The 27,349-nt window shown below is 38.8% G+C and overlaps 1 protein-coding gene across 15 annotated transcripts in view; it reads right to left on the bottom strand.

The window, feature by feature from the left end:
* EPB41L2 (erythrocyte membrane protein band 4.1 like 2) overlaps nt 1–27,349 on the bottom strand; it is a 275,854-nt gene that overhangs the window by 95,706 nt on the left and 152,799 nt on the right. For 11 of the 15 annotated variants that reach the window (XM_082633258.1, XM_082633264.1, XM_082633256.1 and 8 more), the window contains 8 exons: nt 26,499–26,586; nt 21,801–21,953; nt 21,203–21,300; nt 16,678–16,850; nt 11,510–11,682; nt 6,879–6,941; nt 4,574–4,720; nt 3,127–3,228 (listed from right to left, as the gene is read on the bottom strand). In XM_082633258.1, coding sequence (XP_082489384.1) covers nt 3,127–3,228; nt 4,574–4,720; nt 6,879–6,941; nt 11,510–11,682; nt 16,678–16,850; nt 21,203–21,300; nt 21,801–21,953; nt 26,499–26,586 — 997 coding nt within the window. The remainder of the gene's footprint in view (nt 1–3,126; nt 3,229–4,573; nt 4,721–6,878; nt 6,942–11,509; nt 11,683–16,677; nt 16,851–21,202; nt 21,301–21,800; nt 21,954–26,498; nt 26,587–27,349) is intronic. The other 4 variants (XM_082633253.1, XM_082633255.1, XM_082633254.1 and 1 more) reach the window with 2 other exon arrangements.

The following is a 27,349-nucleotide window of genomic DNA, read 5'->3' as shown; positions in this document are numbered from 1 at the left end:
ATGCCCTTCCCCAGGCACTCTGGGCCTTGCCAATTTTGTCATCTCTCTGAGGTCCACTTAATATTCCACATTTTGTGTATGGCCTTCACTAACCATTTCAGCTCCTATGACCTCTCCCCTGCCCCATAACTCTGTCTGTACGGAAAGCGCTTTGACAGTAACCCACTGAAATTCCCTCAGACATGCTAAATGTGCCATGGAATGAAGAAACAGTATCTCTCTTTTTTTTTTTTCAACAATAAACAGGTAAAGAAAATAAAAAACTCTAAACAGGAAGACAAACTCAGAGGGGGAAACTCTGAGCAATGTAAAAATCATCTATCCCTGAAAGGCTATTAAGGTGAATTTAATCTTCATATTTCTGGCCCTTAAATGACAGTCCTTAATCTGCCTGAGGGCACAACAGGAAAGCTGGGGACTATCCCAGGTACCTAGAATGCCAATGGCTAAGAGTCACCATGAAGCTCCCCCTCACGTCAGATGTATTCAAGAATGCTTCCTAATAAAACCCACTGCTCAGAGGTCTTAAAGACAGATAAATGAATGAATAAATGAATGGCATTCTGGGATGCCCCTTGGGAGAGGGGGCACTAACTGGGGTGAAGGGAAGGTACAACGAGATGAGGAGGGCGAGGTGCGTAAGCACAATACTCAGGAGAGAAAAAAAGCTTCTGGACAATTTCAGCTTAATTACAATCTCCATAATTACATCATCCCTAGGGTCGGGTGGGTGGAGATGGTGTCCTAACTGGTAAGAGATCACTGGGGAGTTTAAATAAGTGCCATGCATCTAACTATTCGATAAAATATCTCCAAAATTACCTTAAAAGTCCAACGTATGTAATCTCTACTAGACTGAGGAGTTTCTATATAAAATATAAACTCATATTTTATACAAGTTCAAGTGTGTCATAATTCTCACAATACATAAGCTGATATACAATAGTTATTTGCCTATTAAAGACTAAATGATTTGGTTTCCAATTTTTTGCTCTACTTTCAAAATTATTCATAATGTACTGAAACCATTTTGAAAGTTTGATGTATTGATTTCTAAACAAGAAACTATTACTGTTCTTTTTTTTATCTACAAAACACATATTATAGACATTTGGAAAACTTGGTCAAATTATACTCTTATGCATAATTTTTTATTTTACATTTTATTAAGGACTGCAATTTAAAGATAATCAGGACACCCTGAAAAATTAAGGAGCAAAATGAAGATGAAACAAAGACAGAAATTTAAAAGATATTCTGTTAAAAGTCAAAACACTCCAGTAGACTTAACTTTCAACTAATAGCAATGATGTGTTATTTGGCGTGGGGCAGATACACTGTAAGTGGTCAAAAAATGTTTGTTGGGTGAATGGATGATTGCAGTTACAACAGTCCATATGTGTGTTAAGTAAGTACGTATTTTCCTGCATGTGCTGGAGAGGAAAAGAATAAGAAAAAAGCAGTACCTTCAAGGGTAGATAAACCGTTTAGGAGCTTAACAGTGGATAACCTCCAGATTTAAATTTCACATAACATCATTTTAATGTAACTTCTACAATAACGAGTGGATGGTTTTCACTGTACATGGTTTATATTGTACACTCCCCTAAACGATGACATCCAGAAAAAATGATCATTTTAAACATCTTCACCAAAATCCCAAAGTTTCCTACTGCAAGGACATCACTTTAAATTGATCAAATGATGTCATCTGACTCGCTTCTAAGGATAGATTTTCAAAACTATGTAATATTTCAAAGCATATGATATTAAAGTCATCATTTTACACGCAGAGTCTGACTGGCTTTGGATTTCAAGCTAACCTTTAAAGTATATAAAGATGTCACTTGGTTTAGCTTTATGACATTATGTTTCTCATTTGCAGTGTTCCAGAAATATTTCATCTCAACCAGATCTCAGATTCTCTTAGCGCAAGGCTTCATCTTCCACTTAATCTGCCTCCCCCACCATTCCACTGTATGTTCTGATGAGTAATACTCTCTACCAACTAACAAAATCAGACTTGGTGGAAGGGAAACACTTTCTCCTTATTCCGATCTGTGCTCTCATTCCCATCCCCCTATAATCCATTCCTCAACCAGCACCAGAGGGGTCTTTGTCATACACGTGGGATTATAGCACTTCTCAACTTAAAGCTCTCCAATAGTTTCCCATCACTCCTATAATGTAATTCCAAATTGTTAATATGTTCTTGAAGATCCTGCCAAGATCTGGAGTCTGACCTCTTTGGCTTTTCTCAGACCTTGTCATTTGGTCTTTCAGTCCTTTAAATTAATTTCTGTCTTAGGGCTGCATTTGCTCTTCCTTACACATGGAAAAAACTTCACACATCCACCTCCTTCTCATCACTAAGGCCTCAACTCAAATGCTATCTCTTCCCAAGCCTTCCCAATCACCTCCTAACTCGACAAGTATTTCATCTCCTTAACACTTCTTAGCGCTCCAAATTTTCTAGTTACTAATTTGCATGTCAGCTATCTCCTCCACTAGACTCTAAGCATTCTAGTCCCAACAAACAACAAGCTGACCAGCTGGCTAAGCAAAATCACTAGAAATAGAAGAATAACAATGTAAAAGCAACAGAAAGCTAACTTCCCTAGTAATGCCAGATATTTCATATATGCAGGAGCACAGAGAGATCCGAGGGGCTGCTCACATACACCAAAATCTTTTAGCCACTGAAAATCTTAAAAAATAAAAATTCAAAAGGTTTCCAAATGTAATTAGTAAAACCGTAACCTAAATCACACATAATTCGTTACTCTACCACCACCACAGTGTGAGTTGCACAAACCAGTGCATTTTCGTGTGAAATCATGGTTTCCCAACTGCCAGCCACATCCATCAAAATAAGGGGTCATTTATCACCTAAATCGGTTGAGATGTCTGCACTTCAGATGGTGGATTTTCAAATAAAGTACTTTTGCAATATGGTGCTTCTCATCTAATGATCCTATGTTTCTACTTTACTTTTTAAACACTCAAAAGTTTATTTTTTAAAATTTAGGTTGATACACAAGGAAAAAGGAGTATCTTATGGCTGTGGACAGAAATAAAGGAAAAGGGGAAAAAGCAAGAGTAGATCCAAGGATGCAAGGTGAACACCTTGTCTGCCTCCTGGGCTTTCTCTTCAACTGTCCATGCGGCTGCCATCTGATGCTTCTCCGTCATAGATAAAATATCCTTGAAAAGATGGTCTCCTTTGCTCTATTGTTTTAAACAATAGACATGATCAACAAATAAGACAAGTACATTACATCTATAGCAACACAGACATAAAACGACTGTGTGGGTCAGCGGAACAAATCAGATGAAGCGGCACATAAAGAGAGGACACAATCCCAGCACGTTATCAGACACTGTTTCCCCAGAAAACACAATGCCCTAGAGTTGATTCTGAAATATGGACATTAATATCTTCAGAAAAGCTGAAAATAAGAATTAAAGTTGTATACAACTTCAGAAGACCCTGCTATGGTGTTTTAAATCTTAATATTGTCAAAAGCTTTTTCGGTTTTTAGCAATTACTTTTGCTCACCTGCTTTAAAGAGCTGTTTTCCTTTCACTGTCACAAACTTAGAAATTTAAAGTAACCAACAGCTTTGCTTTTTAAGAAAAGGTGAATAAAAATAGCCTAAGAATATATAAATCAAACGCTTACAATTTGGTAACATTCAAGTCAGACTAGATGATGAAGTTAAGGAGAAGAGAGGGATGAAAGGAAAAGAGGAAAGAGGAAATTGTAGGGTAACACCTGAACACACTTTTTAAAACTGCGTATTAAATATAGTATGATCACTATCTCCCTCAAGTAAAATAAACGAGCCCATGAAGTTCTTGGTTGACAACAGGAGAGATTTTGGAGCATCAAAAAGAACAGATATAGATGAGAATGAATAAATATTTTGAGAATATATTCTGAAGGCAATGCTTATAGTGGTGGCGGAGAGAAATAAACCATGGAAAGAAAAAGAACGACTTTGGAGAGATGTTATGGGTGAAAATGTTCTTAAAGTACTCATCTACATTTCATTACTAAGAAGTTTCAGTATTAAGTTGTATAATTAACATTTTACAAGTTTTCAACAGGGCTCATCAGTCTTTAAAGCTAAATTTAGCTCTTTATCTTCACAGTAATTACCTTAAACCATTCTAAATATGGTCTACATTCCTACATCCCTTTAATTACTAATTCTTTAATTATTAAACAAACTCTTATTTCAGAAGTTAATAATTAACTTACTAAATATAATATACGTCAGTTTCTAAGTTGCCCTATGAAACGATTCATTACTACCAATTTACTTGAGTAAAATAGTGAAACTATTCTAAAGGTATTTCAAAACTCACACAATTTACCCAAGAACTACATCAATAAGTATTACACATTATTAATAAATATTTAGTATTTTAAAAATTATTAGCAGTTACTTTTTTTTAAAAAAAGGGAACATTTTGTAACTTCTTGAGAATCAACATAATAGATTAGCAACCTAAGTTTTACTGAACAGCTGGATTGAGACATACAGCCAACAAATAGCTAGTGACATACCCCTTGTGTCTGTAGGGACAGAGGTGTGATACGTCGTTTTTCCCATTCATTAGGGCGTGGTTCGGGTGTGGATTCCATAAAATTGCGCTTGAGTTCACTAATGCTAGCCTGGTGTTTCAGTATTTCCTCCTGGGCCTTATCCAGGTCCTAGCAATATGTAACGTAATAAAGGGGGAAAAATCCAAAAGGAAAAAAAAACAAAAAACAAAAAAAACCCAATAGGATAAAAATAAAAAATGAAACCAAAAAATAAGACAAAGTAAACTTACGATCAAAAAAACATAGTAAAGCAAGAAAAATGCCAAGTCTCAAAAGCCATACCATCACCTAGGAATATGAGTTTGTCCAAATTTGAAAATAAAACCAATGTGCAATTTTTTTATGATTCCTGTCTTAAAGGGTTCTGACTTCTTCTCTGTTTAGAATTGTTTAAGAAATCAGTAGAAGGAGGCTATGGAACTAATACTCAACATGGCCAATAACGCTTCTTTCTAATAGTTGGATTTGAAATGCAGCCAATGACTTTGTTCCTGCAAATTTACCTTTCTGATTAGGGTTCCTACTAGAGTTGCACTCTGTAATATAATGAAGCAAGTGAAAATAGAGAAAGGTGGACTCAGAGCCCATTTGGCCTGACAGGAATCCAGTTCAGGGTCATCCCAAAAAAAGGGGGTGGGGGACCCACGGTTGGCTTTTTTCAGGAAACTCCAGCAATGGTTTTTAATCCTTATGGAATAAATGGAACAGCGTCCAGAGGCTGCTTCTGTTTGGCCTTTCTCTAAAATCAATGAACGTCATATTGGTTTCATGTACTTGCCAAGCACAAAAGCCACCCACATACCAAACAGTCCTTATAAAAAGATGCGAGGAAAACTACCAGGTCAATTTTCACTGAAGTACGTAGGCCCTGACAAATGTCACTTGTGGGATTTTTTAGATTGGCCCTGAGAAATGATATTTGTGGAAATAAAAGGCAGTATTGAGAAAACAGTTTTAACTGAATTTTAAATGTTTTCTTATATTTCAAAAATCATGGGGCCACCTGTGGATTATAGCTTTCAATCCCACTACTCCCAGAGAAACAGGTCATGCATCTGATTAAATTAGATATTCAATATGCATGCACAAGCATAGTAGCTCATCTATGAGCTGCTATTGCCATTTGCAAAATCTCATGAAAATCTAAAAATCTTTGCATGGCATGGAAAAATGACTGTGGCTTGAGATCAGGCACATTTCTTGCATTTGTTCAAAGCAATGTTATGTATTACACTTTAGAGCATTTTAGTAAGTTATGCAAAAATACATTTCCAACAGTTATCAAAGCTGCTGAAAGCAACCGAACGGATTAGTCAAATTACTGAGGATTGCAGCTCTCCACTGAATATGCTGCCATGTACTACCCTAAAGAAGGGGGGAAAAGAAACAAAAAACCATTCTCGCGTGACACGGGGAATACAATACATTTTACATTCCTAATTGGGTGGCTAGGTTTTTTTTTCCTCCTCTTTTCTTTCTTATTTTCTTTCATTTATTCTTTTTAATCAAAACAAACCCATTAATTAGCATACTCTCAAATGGAAGATTTTAAGTGGACCACATTCTTTTTTTTTTTTTTTTTTTTTTTTTTTTGCGGTACGCAGGCCTCTCACTGTTGCGGCCTCTCCCGTTGCGGAGCACAGGCTCCGGACGCGCAGGCCCAGCGGCCATGGCTCGCGGGCCCAGCCGCTCCGCAGCATGTGGGATCTTCCCAGACCGGGGCACAAACCCGTGTCCCCTGCATCGGCAGGTGGACTCTCAACCACTGCGCCACCAGGGAAGCCCCACATTCTTAACTGCATGGATTTTGGCACTCTCTCGCACCACCAAAAAAAAAAAAAAAAAAAAATTGTGGACACAGGGCCAAATGACTTAGTGCCAGATCGACATATATTTGTTCTGGTGAACGTGTATTAAGGATGGGATTATGTTACTTCAGACTCTAAACCCTGGAGATAACCCATTAGGAGAAAACAGGTTTACTTGCAGAACTTCAAGATTAATGAATAAAAACTTTATTCATTTGATTACACAGAATTTTTTTTTCCCAGATGTCACTTTGAGAACTTATAGTAGATATATTCCTACCTAAGCCACTTTAAAAGAACACAGTTGGACTGGTAACATGCACTCCCAAGGTGAACTTCCCCCATGCATTTCGTGCACTGTGCTTCAAAGTTGCCAGCCAGCCAGCCTGTGCGTGACCCCCCGTTCACAGCAGCCTGGCAGCCATTAGGACAGAGTTGTTTTCTTAAATTATACAAACCTCCAACATTAAATTGCTATGTCTGACATAAATATTATCCCCTTCTACCCTCAAGGAATTTTTCTGTGAAATTAAATCACACACAGGGGGGGAAAAGGCAAATAAACATAAGTTTATCAATCAGCAAGCACCAGAAATGACTCAGAATTGGATAGTCTAAGACATTAAAATAAAAGAGGAATAAAAATCTTAAGAACCTAAAGCCACAACGAGCAAAACTCACAAATAAACCCTAAAAGTGCTCCGCCCCCCGCACAATGATAATGGCAGGCAGCAGCTACCAGGTATTTAACTTTGGGGGAAAAATATCCACCTCCTCCAGCTGTGTTTCCTCCTCTTCCGTCTTCGCCTGGAAGTCACCCAGCAAGCAGCCAGAGAGAAGGGGAGTGTTAGTGGAAATGCTACCATCAGTGCAAAGAAGCTGTATTTGAACTTAAATGGTGAACCAGCATTACCAACCTTTACTGTCTGGCCCTCAGAAGATGCAGACTATTAAGCCACTTTGGTCTTTCTTCACCTACAGTGTTGTACAAATGATGGAAATGGTCCTTTGCAAAGGTGGAATGGAGAATGGAAGCTTCACTCTTTCTCAGTCCCTAGATTATGCGCTGCTTTTTAATATGTTTTGACTCAGGAATGAAAACATGAGAGTGTAAAAATGGCATAATTCAATCTGTTCTAACTTGAAACATCTAAATCAACTAGTGGTGAGGGCAAAGTGTCATGATGTAAATTTTGGCTTTCACTTTCTATCAGGGACAAATGTTCACCCTATTATTTAGTTTTTTAACACAGATTTCTTTCCTTGGGGGGAAACTGGTTTATTTTGCTACTTTCATAAAAATGGTGGGTAGTTAAAAACATTTTTATATTTTATAGCCACTTTTCTTTCATAAAATTCTTTAAGCAAGAATATTTTTTCATAGTTGGACAATTCTCAGTTATCTAATGACCCAAAGAATTAATCTGTACATTTAAAACTAACATAAATACTGATGACTACTGACTCATGGAAGGGAAGAGCATAAAAGAAAAATATTGGTTCAGATACCAAAGGAAAATAGTTTAACCTTTACATGTTCATTTATAGCATATAGCATTTATAGCATTTATACATATTCTTTTTCTTCTTTACTGTAATGACAGTGTCAAATCCGAGAGTTCAAAAGTGTTTTTTTTTTTTAAACTATTCAAGCATTTTTGAGAGGTAAGCAGGGAACTCAGAGTATCTTTTGATCAGCAGGGAAAAATTAGACACAGCCACTCAACAATTTGCTAAGAATCATCTTCCAATTCCTTGGTCAGCACTTAATTCTCGAAAATGTCGATCTGGCATTCTTCAGGTAAACTTCAGGAATCAAGGATTCTCCCACTATGCCTAATTATCTTCACATTTTCCTTTAGATTTGCTCTAAATTTTGTGATTTATTTTATGTATTAATAGTAACCACAGGATATGAGACACTAAGTCCCAGACCACATTTAGCAAAACAAATCAAAAACTACTACACATATGAGCACTGCTTAGTACTGCAGAGGTCGCCCTATATTGGGGCAAAAATCCTCGGATCAAACCAGACACCTAATTTAAATAAAAGAACACTAAGAGGTCCAGTCCAACCTTAGTGCTACGGAGTCTAAATTTTCAAAATACTATAGTTCATTTTTCATACATATTTGTTAAAGGAAAGATAACAGAATAGTATCTTCCTTACAAAATACGTGACAGTGACTCTTATATAATACATGATTTTGAGTTTAAAAAAAAGAAAAGAAAAGAGAACAAACTACCTGAACTTCATCTGGGCTCCAAATGCTACAATAATAGGGAGACAAGGAGTTTCTGAGATTAGACCTATGCATGTCAGGAGTAAAGGTCACAGATGCATCCTCAAAAATGCAAGAACAAGCTTGGCTTTCTAACAGAGAAATAATAACACTAAGGAATTCTACTAATACATATCAATCACAGTTATGTCCAGTGCATCCTAAGTTCTATATCAAAATAAAGTTTCCATCCTAAAGGAACAGCATGAACATTTATCTGCAAAATGGACAGACCCAAAACAGATTATGAAGGGCAACGTAGGTCCCCCTCTCCTTGCTTTTATGGCCTAGTATGGTTCAGGTATTTATAAAATAATCCTACAACTTCGCTCTTAACTTAGAATGTGTGGACCTAGTCAATTAATATCAGTGGAGGGAAAGTGTTTAATTACACTTATTTCTCATGTACTAAAACGATGTGTGTGAAAGTGTGCAGATCATACTATTTTGAGGTTAACCAGTGATGGAATTTATGCACATGTTTACACTCTACATTAGGAAGGGTATAAGACGAAGTGGAGTGTTGTTGACCACACAGGTTTAAAGCTCATGTAGGAGAGCCAGCAACTGCTTCCTCTTCCTCCATTTTGTCATTCAAGTCACAGTCATAAGAAACAGTCAAGCAAGTGGCTTTTGCCTCCAGATAGTAGAGGGATAGAGCCAGAGGAAGGGAAAAGGTGAGAGAAAAAGGCACTGACTGAGACGCAGAGAGAAGGAGTCCAAAAATGAGGATGAGGGAGGGAAGGAACAAAGGGGAGGTGATGGGAACACAGTGCTGGATGTCGGTGGGGAGGAAGGAGACCCAGACCTTGGGGAGGCTGGAGAAGGCAAGGCACCCACCATCATCAAGCAGTGAGGGGAAGCGAGGTGGAAAGCGTCTGCAGAAACTGAAGAAGTACCCAAACTCTGAATCCTTGTGCTCAGCCTCTTTTAGAGGCTTCTCGTGGGCGGGAGGACAGTCAGTCTCAGGAGGGGCTTCAAGAGGATCCAAGCCAGAATCACAATCCCCCTGTTCTGATGTTTCGCCCGTGGAAGGGAGCTCTAAGCTGTCTAGTGTGATCTGATCGGCCTCCCCAAAGGGGTCTTCCTCCGAAATGTCTGAAAGCAAGTCCATTTCAGGGGCTGGCAATATGTATGGGGAAAGAGATGAAGCACAGTGGATGAGTGGTGAAGGTGGGCACATGGAAATAAGCTATTCTCAAAGCAAACCCATGGTTGAATGTGAAATTACACAGCGGATACATTCAAAGGAGAACCAAAAGCAAGAGAGAGAAAGAAGAGAGAAGAAATGGGTTGTTAGTGAAAACGTTTACTCAGAAGGATTGTATTAACACAGTGTCATTAGAAATTGAATTAAATAATCCATTTATAAAACAGGAAAACTGGACTACTTTTATCACATACAACTTATAGGTAATAGGCTGATTTAATTATTAATTTTCAACTGGTTGCAAACGGATCCTATGAAACTCAAATAGCATTATTACTTTTGAACCTGGTCGCTGACAAACACTGAAAGCATTAGTGAAAAGGCCAGTCATTTACCAAAAACAGGCAGAATTTCCCTTGGAATTTAAAAGAACTTTTCTTTTGTATCACATTATCTAGGCAGAATGGAACACAGACTTTCTGAGATTCTCAGCTCTCCTATTTCTGATGTAAGTAGTCACTCCTGGGTGTCTTGGTAGCATAATTATAATTAACCTATCCTGACAACTTTTCAGTTATTGATAGATACCTTGTTTGCTGTGATTCCTGTTATTCTAAACTAATTTTTAACCAAATCCTTTGTGGAATGTAATATTCACAAATTTTTTAACAAAGGAATGAAGAGGATCTGATGGCACGTGCTACCAGAAGCATCTGTCCTTGTAGCATAAGACAGGGCCCCCATGGTGCCCGAGCCCTCCTCTCTGCTGGGGTTGGGGGCTGTCAGTGCAGGAAATCCTGAGACACTGGCAGCTACCTCATCTAGCAAGTTCTTTATAAATTCATGTTGCACATCTTTGAATTTTTCAAAGTTAAAATTTTGAAAACATTATAAATCCATAGGATGATTTCATTTCTTTTTCATGTTTACTTCCAATGTTACCCATTCAAAAGTTGCTTTGTGCAGACATGGAAAAGAGATCTGAAGAACTCAAAGCCACTTCAAATCAACTTCTAAGTGACTGTACTTGCCCAAGGTAATATAAAATAACCCCGGCAAGTTTGAAAATACAATATAGGTTACTTCTCTGTTCACTATGGTATACACACCAAAGAAGACTGAAAGCAACACACCATCTTCTCACTCAGCATTCAAAAAACAATTACTTAAAACTTTCTTCTTCATCAGTGGTAGATTATTAATTAAAAATCATATTTTTCATAAAGACCACCTTTCTTCTTTTAAAAAATTCAAGTCAATACTACAATAAAATAATCAAGACATAGGCTACACCTTAAAATTTACTTGAAACAAACCAAATATGAATTTCAAATCATCACAGCTTTTATAATTGGGGGCTTAATTAAATAGGATGATTATAAGGATGGACAAAAGACCAATAAATTACTTGCTTGCATTAAGGTAATTTACGCTGAAATATTTTGCTTTGAACAACAACCAGAAAAAGGTTAGAGACTCAGTCCAAACCAGCAAGAGCATACACATATTTGAAAAGAGGGAAATTTTTATCAACACAGAACATACAATGACTGACCTTAAAAGATATGTGAGTTCTGAAACAACAAATGCAATAATAGACAGCCTCTTGTCTAAATACACATTTAAAGCCACGCATTCGACTAATTTACCATACCTTTCCTTCAGTGAGTTGCACGTGTGGGGTTTTAGCTGGGCTTCTAATGTCCCTGCTGCCATCACCATCTGGTACCACAGCAGGGCTCACGGCTCCAGGGCCCGGTGCTGAAACCTCCCCAGCAGGGCCAGGAAAATCCTTCGTAAGACTTCGGTCCACAATACCAATCAGAGCTAGTTGAGAATGATCATACGGATTGCTTTAGGACACTTAAGCGATAAAATGTGATGAACGCCCCCCATTCCCAGATAAACAGGCATGTTATAGACAATTAATAGAAACGGGAACACTGTTGGATCATGAAAATAACATATCGAATAAACTCATGTTTAAACTTTTAATAAACTCTAGAAGTATTCTGAATTGTAACCCAATAAATTAGATCAATCTCTCAAGTCACAGATTTTTGAAGGATAAACACTGATCATAGAATTGGCCAGTAGAAGGAGCCCTAAGACCAGATGAAAGACCAGAGTCAGGGTACTATGTCAGAATTACAAGGTGAGCAGTATTTTAATTCTCTGGAGTCTCTTTAATCTTGCCTGAACTTATTTCTGAATCTACCTATGGCAACAAATAATTACCTAGTTATTAAAATGATTTGCTTCAGTAAGTTTTAAGAATTCCTCCATAAAGGAACCTTTAATTAGAACACCAGTCGAAATTGCAACAAGACAGGAAGAGTAGATTTTAGAGAATCAACTTCTATGTTTATGTTAATATTTTTCATTTTTCTAACCTCCCTCCTGAATGCCTCAACTTGACCTACAGTAAGTCTAATACATAGAAACCCTCTGCCTCAGCAAATCTGGCCTTATGTGTTCCCTTCCTCTATCCTACAGATGTGCAGGAACATATATCGTGTTGACATTTCTGTCATATGGCAGATCAACCCAAGACGGCCTCAAATCTCAACAAGGCAAAGTGAGTAGCAACCAGCAAAAGCCTCTGTCCATCTGTAGTTTCTTCCCCAAAGAAGAAACCACTGAGGTCATTTCACCAGCATAAAAAGCGCTTTCCTGACACAGGGTGCCTTGCTCTGGCCCCCTGCCCCTAGGGAAGCCCAGTGTTTAACTTTAGGCTGCAAGCTCTTGGAGGGCAGAGACTGTGTGTGACCCACCATACTGAACCTGGGCAACACCTAGACCTCTAATCCATGTGTTACTAGAAGCCTCTTAATCCACACCCCTCAGCTGCCCTGTCCAAAATTTCCTTCTTCTCAGTATCGACTTTTTGCCAAATACACTCACATGCTTCACCCAGTTACTCAAGTCAGATACCCTGAAGTCTCTTCTTTTACTCCTCAACAACCAGCAAGTCCAATAGAGTCCTTGGATGTATTTCTAAATGTGGCCACTTCCTTCCATCTCTATTTTACCACCCAGGTCCCTTTTAAGACTTTCATGGCTCTTAAACACTCATACTTTGGAAAGCCCATAACAAATCATATTAAACATTAAAATGAATTCACACCGTACATTAAATATAATTATTTTCTAGGGTTTTAACTTTTAAAAAGATTTTAACAATTTTTCCTTGGAAAGTATATGAGTAACTCTTTAACCTATGATTATGGTTTCTAAGCACCCATTATGCATACTCAGAGATTTACTGCAAAATGAGAAACTCTGACCTAGAAATGGCTTCAAATGTAATGATATCAAAATTTTAATGAATATCCAATTTAAAGTTACATAATGAAGTTGGCAAAATATTGACCCTGCATACTTTTGTTAAACACTTAATGATTTCAGTTTGCAGCTAATAATTTTTGTCAGGTCTTAAACCGTGTAGAACCCTGAGAAGTTTATAGGCCCAAGGCGTTGGTGCCAATGACTAATAGGTCTACTACCATTTGAGACAAAACCACCATGACTCTCACCAGGATTATTCCTGACAAGTCGACCTGAGCCTCCTCTCTCATCCTCTCTAATTGCTCTGGACATGGCATCAAGTGACTTTTTTTTTCTTTTAAAGATAGCACTATACACATATGTGCTTGTATAAGTGTGTACACATGTGTATGTATGTACAACACACACCCTTCAATGGTTTCCTAGAATAAAAACCACACTTGGCACCAAGAGAATGTGACCTGCAAGGCCCTGTGTGACCTGCTCCCACCCTACCTCTCCCTATCACTAGGCAGCTCTGACTACACTTGCCTTCTTTCTGTTCCTAGAATGTATCAAGCTGTCCCGAAACTTATGATCTTCAGACCTGCTACTCCTGCTACCTGGAATGCTTTATCTCCTGTTCTACTCACGGCTGCTTCCTTCTCATCCTCCAAGTCTCACCTGAAATGGTTCTTCCTCAGATATGCCTTCCTTCCCTGATGACCCAATCTGTAAATGCCCCTGATTATAATTTCCACTTCCAGGAAATCATCAGTTCCCCTGCTCTCACATGCATCCGGGGTGTTAGTGCTCTCCATGACTGATTTGCCTCCTTTCTGGTTTGAAGAGCAATCTTGGAATCTCATTGTTCTAAAATAGCTATCCTAGATTAATTTTTATTTTGATATTTGATCTTTAGATATCACATTGATTTTTACTTTCTACATAATCACTAAAAGACTTAATTTGTCAAACCTTAAAGTGAAGAATATTTATATACTTAAATAGCCTGTTTAGAAACAGGAGAAAGAAAACATAACACATATCAACAACAACAAAAAAAGGTATATTGATGGTGTGGTGGGGAAAATAAAGCTCAGTACCAGGTTACAGCCTAGCTTTGCTCTGGGGGAAAAAAAAAACATAAGCCCTATCCAAATAGTTCCCTGTCTGGTCATGTATTGGCATGAAAAGCCTCCTATTTTTCACAACAACACAATAATCCTTTTGAATGGCTGGCCCATCTGATGAATTACAGTGTCCAAAACACAAAAGGAAAAATAATGGATTACTGTGCCATGTTTGTTGCTTTTACTTGTGAAAATCATTGTTTTCAGATACGGACCCACTATAACCCTCTGCGCTAACTGCCCATACAAGATGGTGGGCTTCCTTGAGCACAGTTTATATACCTCAAAGAAAAAGCAGTGGTTTACTGCTCTTTTTAAGCCCTAAAATTCGCAACATGAGAGTTATAAAAACTTCATAGTTTAAAACAAAGGCTAAAAAGGACAGTGTTCCAGAAAGAGGAATGATTTCTCTCAGGCATTAAACGACACTGATCACATTTATTCAGCACTTGTATAAATTCTCTGTGACAAGGGGCAAGACTTGTGAAATACTTACATAACCGGGCACATTTTTTGGATTTACTTGGAAAAAGTACTCAGTTGTTGATGAGCTAAAAGATACTCTGACAACTATCATGCAGTAATAATTCACTAAATTTAAATCACTGCATTTGGGAACGTGGACATTTATTTGAACCACAATTTATGATTCTGTTGCACATTTTTTTCTGTGGTCTCATAAAACTATATGAAAGATTCTCCAGAAGCAGGATTCAATAACTATATGTACCAAAATGCCCACCAACAAAACTTGGGAAGTATCTGTGCGTCTGCCTGGATCTGTTTTCTAAGTTTATTCCAGGAAAAATAGATCAAGGCCAAGGAGTATCAATCCTTCACTACTGAGAGAAGATTTTTATCTATTAGCATATCCAATCTGTTTAGCTAATTATTTGAAACATAAGTTGTTCAAGTTCGTATTTCAGAAAGATATCAGTAATAACAATCAAAAACAGGTTTTTGCTGATAAACAGTAGTAAAATAGAAATTTTCCGATTTAGCATTACTATTTTTGTGTATATGTTTTGAGATTCATCAGCCAAAAAATGTTGGAGAACTACTTCTGGTAGAAGGGTATCCATACCAATTACTTGCTATTAGGTAGAAAGAAAAAAAAAATTTTTTAAGCGTTCTAATATAAAATTAACCTCAGCTCTTTTATAGGAAACCTGCTATTAACCCAAAATTAGACAGGTAATAAGATATATATATAAAATGAAGGGAAGCAACATCAATTCATCTCCATGTGTAATTTATTTAAAAACTACATATATGTAGCTAATGAGAATTCCAATAGAAAAAATTTATACAAATTTATACATGTCTCCCCTTGGGTGTAAAAACAGATGAACACACTATATTTCCTTTTTGTTAAACACTGTATTTAAACTAATCCTTTGAAGCTGTGAATGGTTTCCCGTATGCTAGAATGTCTGTTAAGCTTTAGTAAGGGTTTTTAAACTCAAAAATGTGATGATGCAATGAACGTTTTACGTTCCTTTGAATAAAAGTTCTATATATGCTATCACACCAAACACCCTTGGAATTACATGTCTGTCATTAATTAACAAGTTCAAGAAATTAAGTCACATAATATATATCACAGTTAAGTCAGACCAGTAAAAACATCTGTCCAACATCTCATCAACAAGAACTCAACTAATATTTGTGTGTATTTACAGTGCCAAGAAAATTTAGGTTCAGAATGACAACTTCAAAACACCATCGGATGAATGGATAAAGAAGATGTGGCACATATATACAATGGAATATTACTCAGCCATAAAAAGAAACGAAACTGAGCTATTTGTAATGAGGTGGATAGACCTAGAGTCTGTCATACAGAGTGAAGTGAGTCAGAAAGAGAGAGACAAATACCGTATGCTAACACATATATATGGAATTTAAGGGGAAAAAAATGTCATGAAGAACCTAGGGGTAAAACAGGAACAAAGACACAGACCTACTAGAGAATGGACTTGAGGATATGCAGAGGGGGAAGGGTAAGCTGTGACAAAGCGAGAGAGAGGCATGGACATATATACACTACCAAACGTAAGGTAGATAGATAGCAGGAAGCAGCCGCATAGCACAGGGAGATCAGCTCGGTGCTTTGTGACCGCCAGGAGGGGTGGGATGGGGAGGGTGGGAGGGAGGGAGATGCAAGAGGGAAGGGATATGGGAACAGATGTATATGTATGACTGATTCACTTTGTTATAAAGTAGAAACTAATAAAAAAAAACACTATAAAATTATTTTCTTATGAGTGTAAGTAACAGTATTTTATTTACTCAGGAAAATAGAATGGCTCTCCCTCTAGGGTATTTCTGGGGATCTTATTAATAAGTAGATCAACATTTTCTGATCCCACTGGATTAGAGAAAGATTAATGGAATCCAGAATCCTAATAAATGTGTTTACCTCCATCTAGACTCCTGGAGACCCGCTTACTAGAAGTGCGTTCAAAGTGCGGTGCCGGCCTGTCAATGAGGGTGCTGGCCTGGCGGGTCTGCGCTTGGGTACGGCCGCTGTAGCGGAATTTGGACCCCAAGGTCAGGAACTTGGCCTTTGGTGGCTGCTCTGGAGACACAAGCCTGTGGGGGAAAAAGGGAACAAAATTAGACTTTATGGATTTTTTTTAACTTTAAAACTATATATTTTAATATCTCATTTCATTAAGTATGATTATTTGGTCCAAAAAATGCTGCCTAAACTTTCTAATAAAAATCAACATTATTTATAAACCCTCCTATATACAGAGGTTTATGATAATGATAAGATGAATAAATCCTCATTCACACATTCATGAATAATGTCTTCCTCAACCGGAGCAAAAACGCAGCTGTTTTCAGTGTATATCAAAGGTTATTTATTTGTATTAACTTAAATCATTTATATAAACACATATGCCTGAATTCTTGCTCCAAGCCAGAAGTGCCAAGTAGCAATCCATTACCATTAGTAATTCTTAATATTTATGTCTATTTCTCTGGGAAAGAACATCTAACTCAGGAATCTGTCCCATCAAGTAATGCTGTCCCATGAAGAACACAGCACAGTGGATCTGTAGGGATAACTAACACCCTTTCTTGTCAGCACAATTCTACTGCTTAAACCCCAGGTCCGTAATGAATGAAGTACAACTCCTGATGGCAAGTACTTCCAGATTTATGTGAAAGCACGGTTTTAGTAAATGAGCCAATCTTGTCTGGTATACAACTGAAATTATCTTGCCTTCACTGCCTGATGAAGAGCTGGCAAAACATCTTAACAAAAAAGATAATCCCAGAGCTCTTAGAGAATGTATTAAATAAGAAGACTGCAGTTGACAATTCCAGAATATGGAGAACTCCACCAAAATTTTTCCTATCATTATCCAAAGAAGAGTGGTTTCTTAAAGAGTTCTTTACCGTTCCGAATATTACTAGCATTTCTGCTCAACTTTTAGAAATCTTCTGCTTAACAAGCAATGAAAAGAGACTCAAGTCAAGGTAAAGCTACATGTAGTAATACAAGAGGTACTCCCCCATCAATTCAGGATTCTCAATCATATCAACCCAGGAAAACAACCTGTTAGAATGAGACTGATGACAAAAGAACTAATACACTCTTGGCTTTAGTCTTGTCATAGAGGGTAGCAGAAGTGTTCCTTGAAAACTTCCATTCTCTGCCAATAGATTTTCAAGGGAGACAGAGATGATGTTGCTGAGAAAGCATAATCTGAAGACGTCAGTGCCTCAAACTGTACTTTGGAAAAAGCTCTATATTCTTAAATTAGAAAGCCGGAATGCTAGACATTTAGACCAGAAATTAACTCTTATCTGTGCTCTGTAATCTCTTTCTCTAACAGTGAAGGAACCTGAGGCGCTGAAAGATTAAATGTCTTAGCACACTGGTAATGAGCACCAGGGGCAGGGTGAGAAATGTGGTCATTTACCATGCACTGCCTCCTGATGGGCTGAATATGGTGGGTTTCCCTACCTTGCAATCCAGCTAGCTGTGGTCTAAGAATGCTGTGTAGGAAAGCAGTGATGTATAGAAAAAAGGGTCATTGGCAAGCTCATCAGTGCAGTAATTAAGAAATGCTCATTCTCCTTGAAAAACAAGTTGGCTAAATCACATTTATCTTATCATCCATTCATGAAGCATGCCCTGTAGGTACTGGGAGATCAACAAGTGGACAAAAAGGGACATTTCTAAAAAATATCTCAAAGGAGAAACATGCGTCATGACCCAAAAGGAAAGACCCCCTCCTCCACAAAATTTTAAAAACTAAACAAAAGACAACAAGCACTGGCGAGAATGTGGAGAAACTAAGACCCCTGCATACTATTGGTGGGAATACAAAATGGTAGCGAAGCTACGTGAGACAGTAAGGATGCTCCTCAAAAAATTAAAAATAGAACCATCACATGAGCCATCAGTCCCACATCTGGGTATTTTTCCAAAAGATCTGAAATCAGGATCTCAAAGAGATATTAGCATTCCCATGTTCATTATACCATGAGTCACAATAACTAAGATATGGAAACAACCTCACCATCCATCTACAAATGAATGGATAAAGGAAATACAGGATATACATACAATGGAATACTATTCAGCCTTTAAAAAAGAAGGAAATTCTGCAATATGTAACAGAATAGACCTGTTACATTCTGGAATGTAACATCCTTGAGATGGAATGGCCCATCTCAAGGAGGGACCCTGAGAACATTACGCTAAGTGAAACAAGCCAGACACAGAAAGCCAAGTACTACATAATTCTACCTATATGATGTATCCAAAACAGTCAAAATTCACAGAATCAAAGACTGGAATGGTGGTTACCAGGGGCTGGATCCGGGAGGGTACGATGGGGAGTTGTTAATCACCAGGCAAAAAATGTCTATTAAATAAGATAAATAAGCTCTAGAAAGCTGCTATACAACACTGTACCTACAGTCAGTAATAATATATTATACATTTAAAATTTGTTAAGTGATCTCGCCACAATAAAATAAAATTATTTAAAAAGAAAAAGAAAAAAAAAGACTAGAGGCAAACAGGAGAGTGAGACTGGGTTATCTGCAACCCTTCTGCAGTTCACTTCAGTTGACTATATCTCAACCAAAGGCCACATCTTCCCAGAATGAGCAGCTCCATGAGGATTTTCCCTTACTTCCAGTTTACAAAAAATATAAATCCAAGAAATACAAGGAAAATATTTTAAAGGCAGATTTAAGTCATAATGCAAAAGAGGGAAAATCATTAACTAGAGGATTTTTATTCTGTTTATGTCAAACTGAGATAAAGTGCTTTCTTGCCCAACTGGCACTGGTGCCCACATACACAAAGTATTAGATTACAGATTAATTTTCTGATCACAAAGAAATCCTTAAGCAATTAAGCTACAATTAAACAGAAACTAGTACCAAAACGAAAAAGTGTTGACCACAAACATTTATGAGCTTTCTCTAAAAGAATCTTTTTGGTGATTTAAGTCAATGGTAATATGACTCCTCTGAAATGAGTATTTTAGAGCAGTTTTGAAAATAAATAGCACACTATGCTACCAAACTAAGAATAATGATGATAATGATAAACATTATTTCATACCAGAAATGGTTCTAAGTTTGATTCACGTGAGCTATATCATTTAGTTTTCAAAACAACCCTGTAATATAGGCACTATTATCATTACCACCATCACACAAATGATGAAAGGGAGAGACACACAAAGGTTGAGTAACTTACCTACAATCACACATCTAGTATGTGGAGGGGCAGCATTAGACCTTAAGAGTGCAAAGCAAAAACTTTAAAGATGAAGGGTCTAGATATCACAGCTATCTAGACTGCAGTAATAGGAAACTGAGGAAACAGAGAAAAGGAAGATCAGCAAACCACACTCTGCTAAGAAAAGCAATGTTAAAAAGTATGCCCCTGAATAAAAGTATGAAAGGAGACAGGACAAAAGCTATAGGAGGCTAAAAGGTCTAAGGAGATCTTCTGGGGTTTTTTGGTTTTTCAGGGAGCAAGACATGGACATGTTTATTGGCCAAAGGACTCATCGAAGCCACCCAATGGGGCACATGATTTACAAAGCACAATCCTACGTGAGGCATGAAACAAGGGATCAAGGTAGAGGAATAAAAGTTCTATATATGCTCTTTCTTGAAACAGGAGAGGAAGAAAAGAATGAATGAAGGGAGAGGGAAACGATGCTAAATTATAGACAAAAAAAAAGAGAAGATGCATGAAACCAAGAATGCTTATGACCCACAGCATCTACTATCAGTACACCCTCCAATGAAGGACATCTGAGCAGAGGGGCCAGGGTGCCCTGGGGCTCAAGAAGACCAGGAATATCTGTGATGGTGGCACTAGGATCCAGCTGACATGGGAAATGATCTCTCTGCAACTGCACCAACCCAAAGCGCTGTGTGAGTGTGTCTGTCTGGATAGTTATGCTATTGAAAGCAACACGTGGTAGCACAGGTGTAGAAATGGTGAGGTTGGGACACAGGACTCATCCAGGACCAGGAGACTGGAGGCTGATGTGCAAAAAGGGACAGGGACTTGGGCGGGGGAACACTCCCAACAAAGTAGCAAAGGGACAAAGCACAGGGTTCAGGGTTGGTCTGGTTGGGAAAGACATAAGACAGGAGGGAGCTGATAAAGCAACTAAGTGAAGCCTAAGGTGAGTGACAGTGAAAGAGCGGCAGCCGGGGTGGGAGGGTAGGGTGGTGGAGGGCAACTGGAGTGAGGGACCACTGCAGAGGCAGAGCAGTTGTGAGCCAGGACCAGCAGGGCCTGGTGACAGAAACAGATCCACGAAGAGGGAGAGCAAAGCACCATAAAGCAGTTGTGGCTGCATCTGCCACGCTATCCACTGCCCCCTCCTAGGATCTGGAGGGTACCAAGAGCTGTATTCATGAATCCCAAGCTGTTTTCTCAAAATTACCTGTAGAAAGTATGATGTTCCACGCACACTTTCCATAACCTTTTCGCTGCCCGATGGTTTGGCAGTTTAAAGCCAATGGTGCTCTCAAACTGTTCCAGCTAGAATAAATCCATAAAACAAATCAGCATATCTCTTAAGAGCTGATTAGAAGCTAGTGAAAAACACGGATTCAGATATTTCACTAAGAAGTAATTGTTCTTCTTGAGGAAGGGCAAATATCAACTACTGACATGAATTAGCTATCCCTCAATGTCCACTAAAATTCATTTTACCACCTTCCTATCAATCTTGACCACTTAGCTGATGCAAAGAAAAAAGAAAAATGAGCCCCCCCCCAGATGTGGCAGGCACTGACTACTTTTCCTTTTCTGTGAAACTGTGGCTGTTGTTTTGTTTTTTTTATCAACAGGAATACATATATGCAAGTTTATCATCAAAAACCCTGACTCTTTTTTTTTTTTTTTTTTACCATGGAGGAATAAATAATAGATCATTTTCTTAACATTCAAAGGAAAAGAATTCTGGTAGCTCGTGGCCATAGAGGAGAACACTGACAAAGCCCGATTAGATATGCCAAGGGCTACATGACTCTGCTTACCTCTGCTGGCCTAACTTTTATGTAGAAGTTACTGCGCTTATAGGAGATTTTCAGGATTTTCGGCCAAGCAAAACGATTGATTCTCAGTCTGTCTTTGTAGATGAGAAGCCCATTAGCACACACACCCAGCTTGATGTCCACGCCTTCTGAGTCCTGCCAAGCATAAGTCATTTGACCATGGTTAGAGCTGTGAAAGTTATATAGGTAGGGAAGTCAATGATCCCCCCCAAGTCACGATCAGGAATGCCAATTTAACAGGTCTGTATTTCAACTGCAGTGACAGTACACAAGTTAAAAGAAACAGTAGGACATACAACACATCTTAAACCTAGATATTCCTCTTGAGGGGTCAGATCTGAGATACGGTAACATGAGTACAGGACACAACACTCTTCAAAAGGCCTAACGCATGTGTCCTCGAGCTCGGCTGTAAGAGCTAAAAGGGAGGAAAGGAAATAGACCTCAATTTAGACATCCTGAAGATACAGGAGATAAAACATGTTTCCTAGAGGCTATTCCAGCCCCTGGGGACAGTCTGTCGGCTTACCCTGAGGTGCAGTCAGCCATTTTACTGCGGGCAACTTTATCTCAGATGATTATGCTAGCTAACAGCTGTTAAGTAACATCTATATTCTGGAGAACACCAACTCCTCACAGAAAATTTCTCTTCTAGGCTGATGGTGTTGAAATCTTTGAATTCTTTCAAGCAGTTTTTCAATAACACTAACTGCTGACATCCCGTTCTCATTACAACATTCCTTTGGCTGGCATATTTCAAATAGACTACAGACTATTCTTGAACTTATTGTTTTCTCTCCTCGGCGTTTTAATTTGGGAATGATGACAATCTAGAATAATCGCCAGCCTGAAAGATTTTTTTTTAAATCAAATACATTTACAGACAAAAGTAAGAAACTGCCTCCTCACATTTCAAGTAGTGGCTGAAGATCTAATATGTACAATATTCAAATATCTTTAAGAGAAGAACTAGATCTCATTCAAGATACGGAAAATTGAAGATTATTATTCAGATATTCACATTTTCAGAAATCATTAGCAACATGGAACAAATTCTCACAAAATATGCTGAAACAAACCCCACATAGTCTAGGTTCAAGTCAATAAAACTATAACATTTCAACTGACTTGTTACTGAGAACAATTTAACACAATTTAGTTCAGTTTTTTAAAAATAGAAATACAGTACTAGGTAACTGATGCCAATGGCATTCACTGCTGTGATATGTGAACAACTCATATATACAAATAAAATTACATTAGACCGGGGCTTCCCTGGTGGCGCAGTGGTTGAGAGTCCGCCTGCCGATGCAGGGGACATGGGTTCGTGCCCTGGTCCGGGTAGATCCCATATACCGCGGAGTGGCTGGGCCCGTGAGCCATGGCCACTGAGCCTGCGCGTCCGCAGCCTGTGCTCCGCAACGGGAGAGGCCACAACAGTGAGAGGCCCGCGTACCGCAAAAAAAATTACATTAGAACATCTGAACAGGTTTAAAAATCTCATCTACAAAGGTGCTTTATTCACCCATATCCTGACAGCCACAGTTCTCTCTAGGAACAGAGTAAAAAGCTATAGTGAACCAGGCACAGGTGCCTAAGCAATTTGGCACCAGACACAAATGACGTTTTGCCCAAAATATCACTGGCCAGGGACACAGGGAGCAGGCCGGAAGATTGCCCAAGACAGCATGTTCTCAGCACAAATAAGGAGGCAACCCTCATTTGGAACATTAAACAAAGCTATCTCTAGTGTGAGGCAATCTTTCAACAGGACGTTGAAGCTATTTTATCTGACTGAAAAATAAACACAATCTGGATCCAAGTAAATCAGCTGAGGTTCAATTGTTCCACATATTGTTTTAGAATTATCAGTATTTGTGTGAATAAAAATTACAGATAAAGGGAAAGAAGTTAAAGGGAAAAAAGGCATGCCTTAGTTCTCCACATTTGACTTCTGCCATTCAGCAACAAAGTCAGAAAAATAAACTAATAAAAAAGGAGCATCTTCTCCACCTTGCTCACTGCCTCAGGAAGCTACCCCATATGGACATCAACAGGATCCCACTCCCACTGACTTCAGCCAATGGAAAGTTCTTGAAGAAGATCAGAGACAGGGAGGAGGGCAAGGAGGTCAGGGTTTTTAATACCCAGACTCCTTCCTTGTGTGGTCGCATCAGGGTGGCTATATCCTTGACAATCGCAGCTCCTCTCAAGACAGCCCTCTCCACACAGATCCCTCCCCTGGGTTCTGGCAACTACTCTTTGCCTCACCCCCACCCCCCCACCCAGAGGGGTTAGGAGAGCTGCTGTTACCAGCTCATGGGCATCATTCTACCCTTGTGGTTTCCTTCTATCTTTGTCAAGAGCCCTTTTATTCAACACCCTCACCTTGTCCTAACATAAGTGTGCCATTAATGACTCTTCTGAGGATAAAATATTAATTTAAAAATAATTTGTTTGTTTGTTTGTTTTTTGCGGTACGCGGGCCTCTCACTGTTGTGGTCTCTCCCATTGCGGAGCACAGGCTCCAGATGCGCAGGCTCAGCGGCCATGGCTCACGGGCCCAGGAACTCCGTGGCATGTGGGATCTTCCTGGACCGGGGCACGAACCCGCGTCCCCTGCATCGGCAGGCGGACTCTCAACCATTGCGCCACCAGGGAAGCCCCTAAAAATAATTTTTAAATATGATCTCAAGGCAATGAAAAATGTATACAGGCACAAAACTTGAAACTACATGAAAAGTTCTCTTACATTGCTACAGATTTTTCTCCCATGAGCTTTACAAATATCTTGCGCATCAGATATTATCTAATTATCTAATATTATCCCCCAGATAAGTTGAATGAATGCGTGTTATTCTGATTTTTTTAAGTGATCTACTCCTAACCACGCAGCAAGAACTGAAATTACCCTTATAACACAACCAGCAACTTTTTAACTTTTCTAACATACAACTTCAAAAACAAGAATCCCGAAACCTTCCAGGACCGTCATCTGAGGACTGCTTCCTCACTAATGATCAACAAAAGCAGCAGATGTAAGATTCACGTGGGGCAAGAATAACAGGGTTTAGAGGAGAGATGGGCTCTGGGCATCTTTCTGATACCACATCTGCTGTCCTCCCTCCCTTATTTCTGTTTGCCTGCTGACCCAGCCTGTCCCCATCGTACAGAGAAATGAGCTACAAGACACTCAAGTGTGGAGAAGATCTGTTTTACCTCCTAGTAGGATTGATCAGCAGACATCACACAGATGGGACTACTTTACACTATGTGGCTTGAGGCAACAAGCCAGATAGTGTAACAAGCCATATGCATTCTGTTTTATGTAGTTTTTGTAAAAACCAAAACATCCGACCCTTAAATGAGATAGTGTAAGTGAAAGTACTTTTAAAAATTAAGGGTCTACAGCACCTAGCAGTTAAAAATGTTGCTGCCAAAGACTATTTACTAACATGGAGAAGTGTTTATAAGAGCAAGTTAAAAAAAAATTATGAAATAATACTCATGGTATAATCCCGTTTTTAAAATGTGAGTTCAACTGCTCAGGGATTTTTTTTTTTAAAAAACAAGAAAATACCAAAATACTAACAAGTGCTTGTTTCTGCATGAAGACATTTCAGTCTTTTTATATTTTTCTGTTCACCTCTATTTTCTAGGATGAAGATGTATTACTTTTGTAATAAGGAAAAATATTTAAAGAATAAAGGAAGGCACAGAGGAAAAAGGAGTGCTTTGCAGCTATGAAGCACTATTAACACAAAAGCAAGGATTAGTCATCTGAGGCCAAGGGAAGGAAGATACCTTTGGGTGATAGGCTTTCCCAGGGATTTCTCAAATCATATAACCTGGGCTTCCTAAACTTCACCAAGGGACTGACGGGTCCTTTAAAAGCAGGCAACAATAGGTTCCCTGTGCATGTTGAGCCGACTCGGGACATAGTTTTCAAAACCAAATGCATCTTTCATCTTGTCTCTTGTACTCCCCCCACCTACTGCTCCCGCCCCGACTCTCCCTACTACCTGATCGTCCAAACTAGGATCATGAAGTAGGTGATGTTTGTTACTGGCATCTTCCTCACCAAATCCTGCCTCTCCTATCAGCTACCTCCATGATTCCATTCTTTTCCCACTGCTCACATGCGACAGAAGGTCTAATTGCCTGGAGCCTGGACCAGCCTAGTTTTCCCTACAAAAAGTGCAACAGGCCTGTAGGGAAAAGCCCAACTCCAGGGCTCCTTCACCGGCAGTTTTTCGGAAAGTGGTCATAGCCATGCTGCCTTGCCCTTTCATGGTGGCTAAGAGCTGCTCTGCTCTCCTAGGACACAGGTGGGAGACGGGGCTGGGACAGAGGCAGCACTTGCGAGAGCAAAAGCTGGGACAGGATAAAGGTAGGATGAGGGGTGAAGAAGGCTGATAAGGTGAGTCTTACCGTAAGTATATATGAAAGGGTATCAACGTAAAAGACTGGGAAAAGAAGAAAGAGTAAGAGGAAGAATCAATGATCCCTCCCCACAACCATAAACCCCCCAATTAGAAACCCCAAAGAAACAGAGTCCCTTGGGTGAGGGTGAGGATCCTTTTCTGCAAGTGAACTAGGCTATAGTCTACAACTGGAGCCCTCTCGAAACTTCAGTCAACAGACTCGAAAGAGGCCCCCTCTCCATTCCACACACAGTACCTTGGCATGATGCAGGTCGACTCCATACATGGAAAGCCTCTTGGCATTTTCTAAGAACTGAGAATCAGCTTGTGCTGGAGATAAACCCCTAAGAATCAAAAGAAACAGAATTATCTTACTGGTGGATGCAAAGCAAATGTAACCAAACTAGAGAAAGGGGTGCATGAGCTTGGAGAGTTTGGGGTGGAGGGAGTAGCCCAGCTGAATGTGCAGACAAGGAGGAAATCAGGGAAGAAGGCTCAACTCTAAACCTCCAGCATTTTTCTCTTAAGATCCTCCAACATGAACCTACTCATTGCAAGGATGTGTCCCTCCACCCTTACCCTTTTTATCTTAGAAAGTTGCTTTCGTTTTTTTCCACTACGGAGAAAGTCCCAGCAATAGTGGGTACAACATAAATTAACTTTAAAAATAAAAGAATAAAAAAATAGAAAGTCATTTCATCTTTCTGAAATAGACAAATTCTCTTCTTAATTTTATTTCACTACGACTGACGATACTAAAGATGAGAAGTACTTGTGCTTGATGTTATACCTGACATGTCCCAACTAAACAAATCTTAAGCTCCTAGAAAGCAGGGTCCCATTAATTTTCATATTCCCCATGGCATTTCAGCACCTGATATTTCAATTTCAAATTATATAATACATGTCTACTGAACAGACTTGGAATGAAGTTAATAAGAAAATATTTAAAGTCAAATACTGCATTTTTTTTTAAAGAAAAGTCAGCGAAGGTAGTCTGTTTAAAAACCTCTACTCTCCGAAAGTTCCTTTCAAATTATTTCAGTCAAAATTTTTGAAAACTTCAATTTTGCCATATGGGACAAGTGAGAATTTCGTAGCTGGGAG

Source organism: Mesoplodon mirus (genome assembly GCF_964341445.2).
Source record: "Mesoplodon mirus genome assembly, chromosome: 10".
In the NCBI taxonomy this organism is placed as follows: domain Eukaryota; kingdom Metazoa; phylum Chordata; class Mammalia; order Artiodactyla; family Ziphiidae; genus Mesoplodon; species Mesoplodon mirus.
This window is presented reverse-complemented; position numbering and strand designations above follow the sequence as displayed.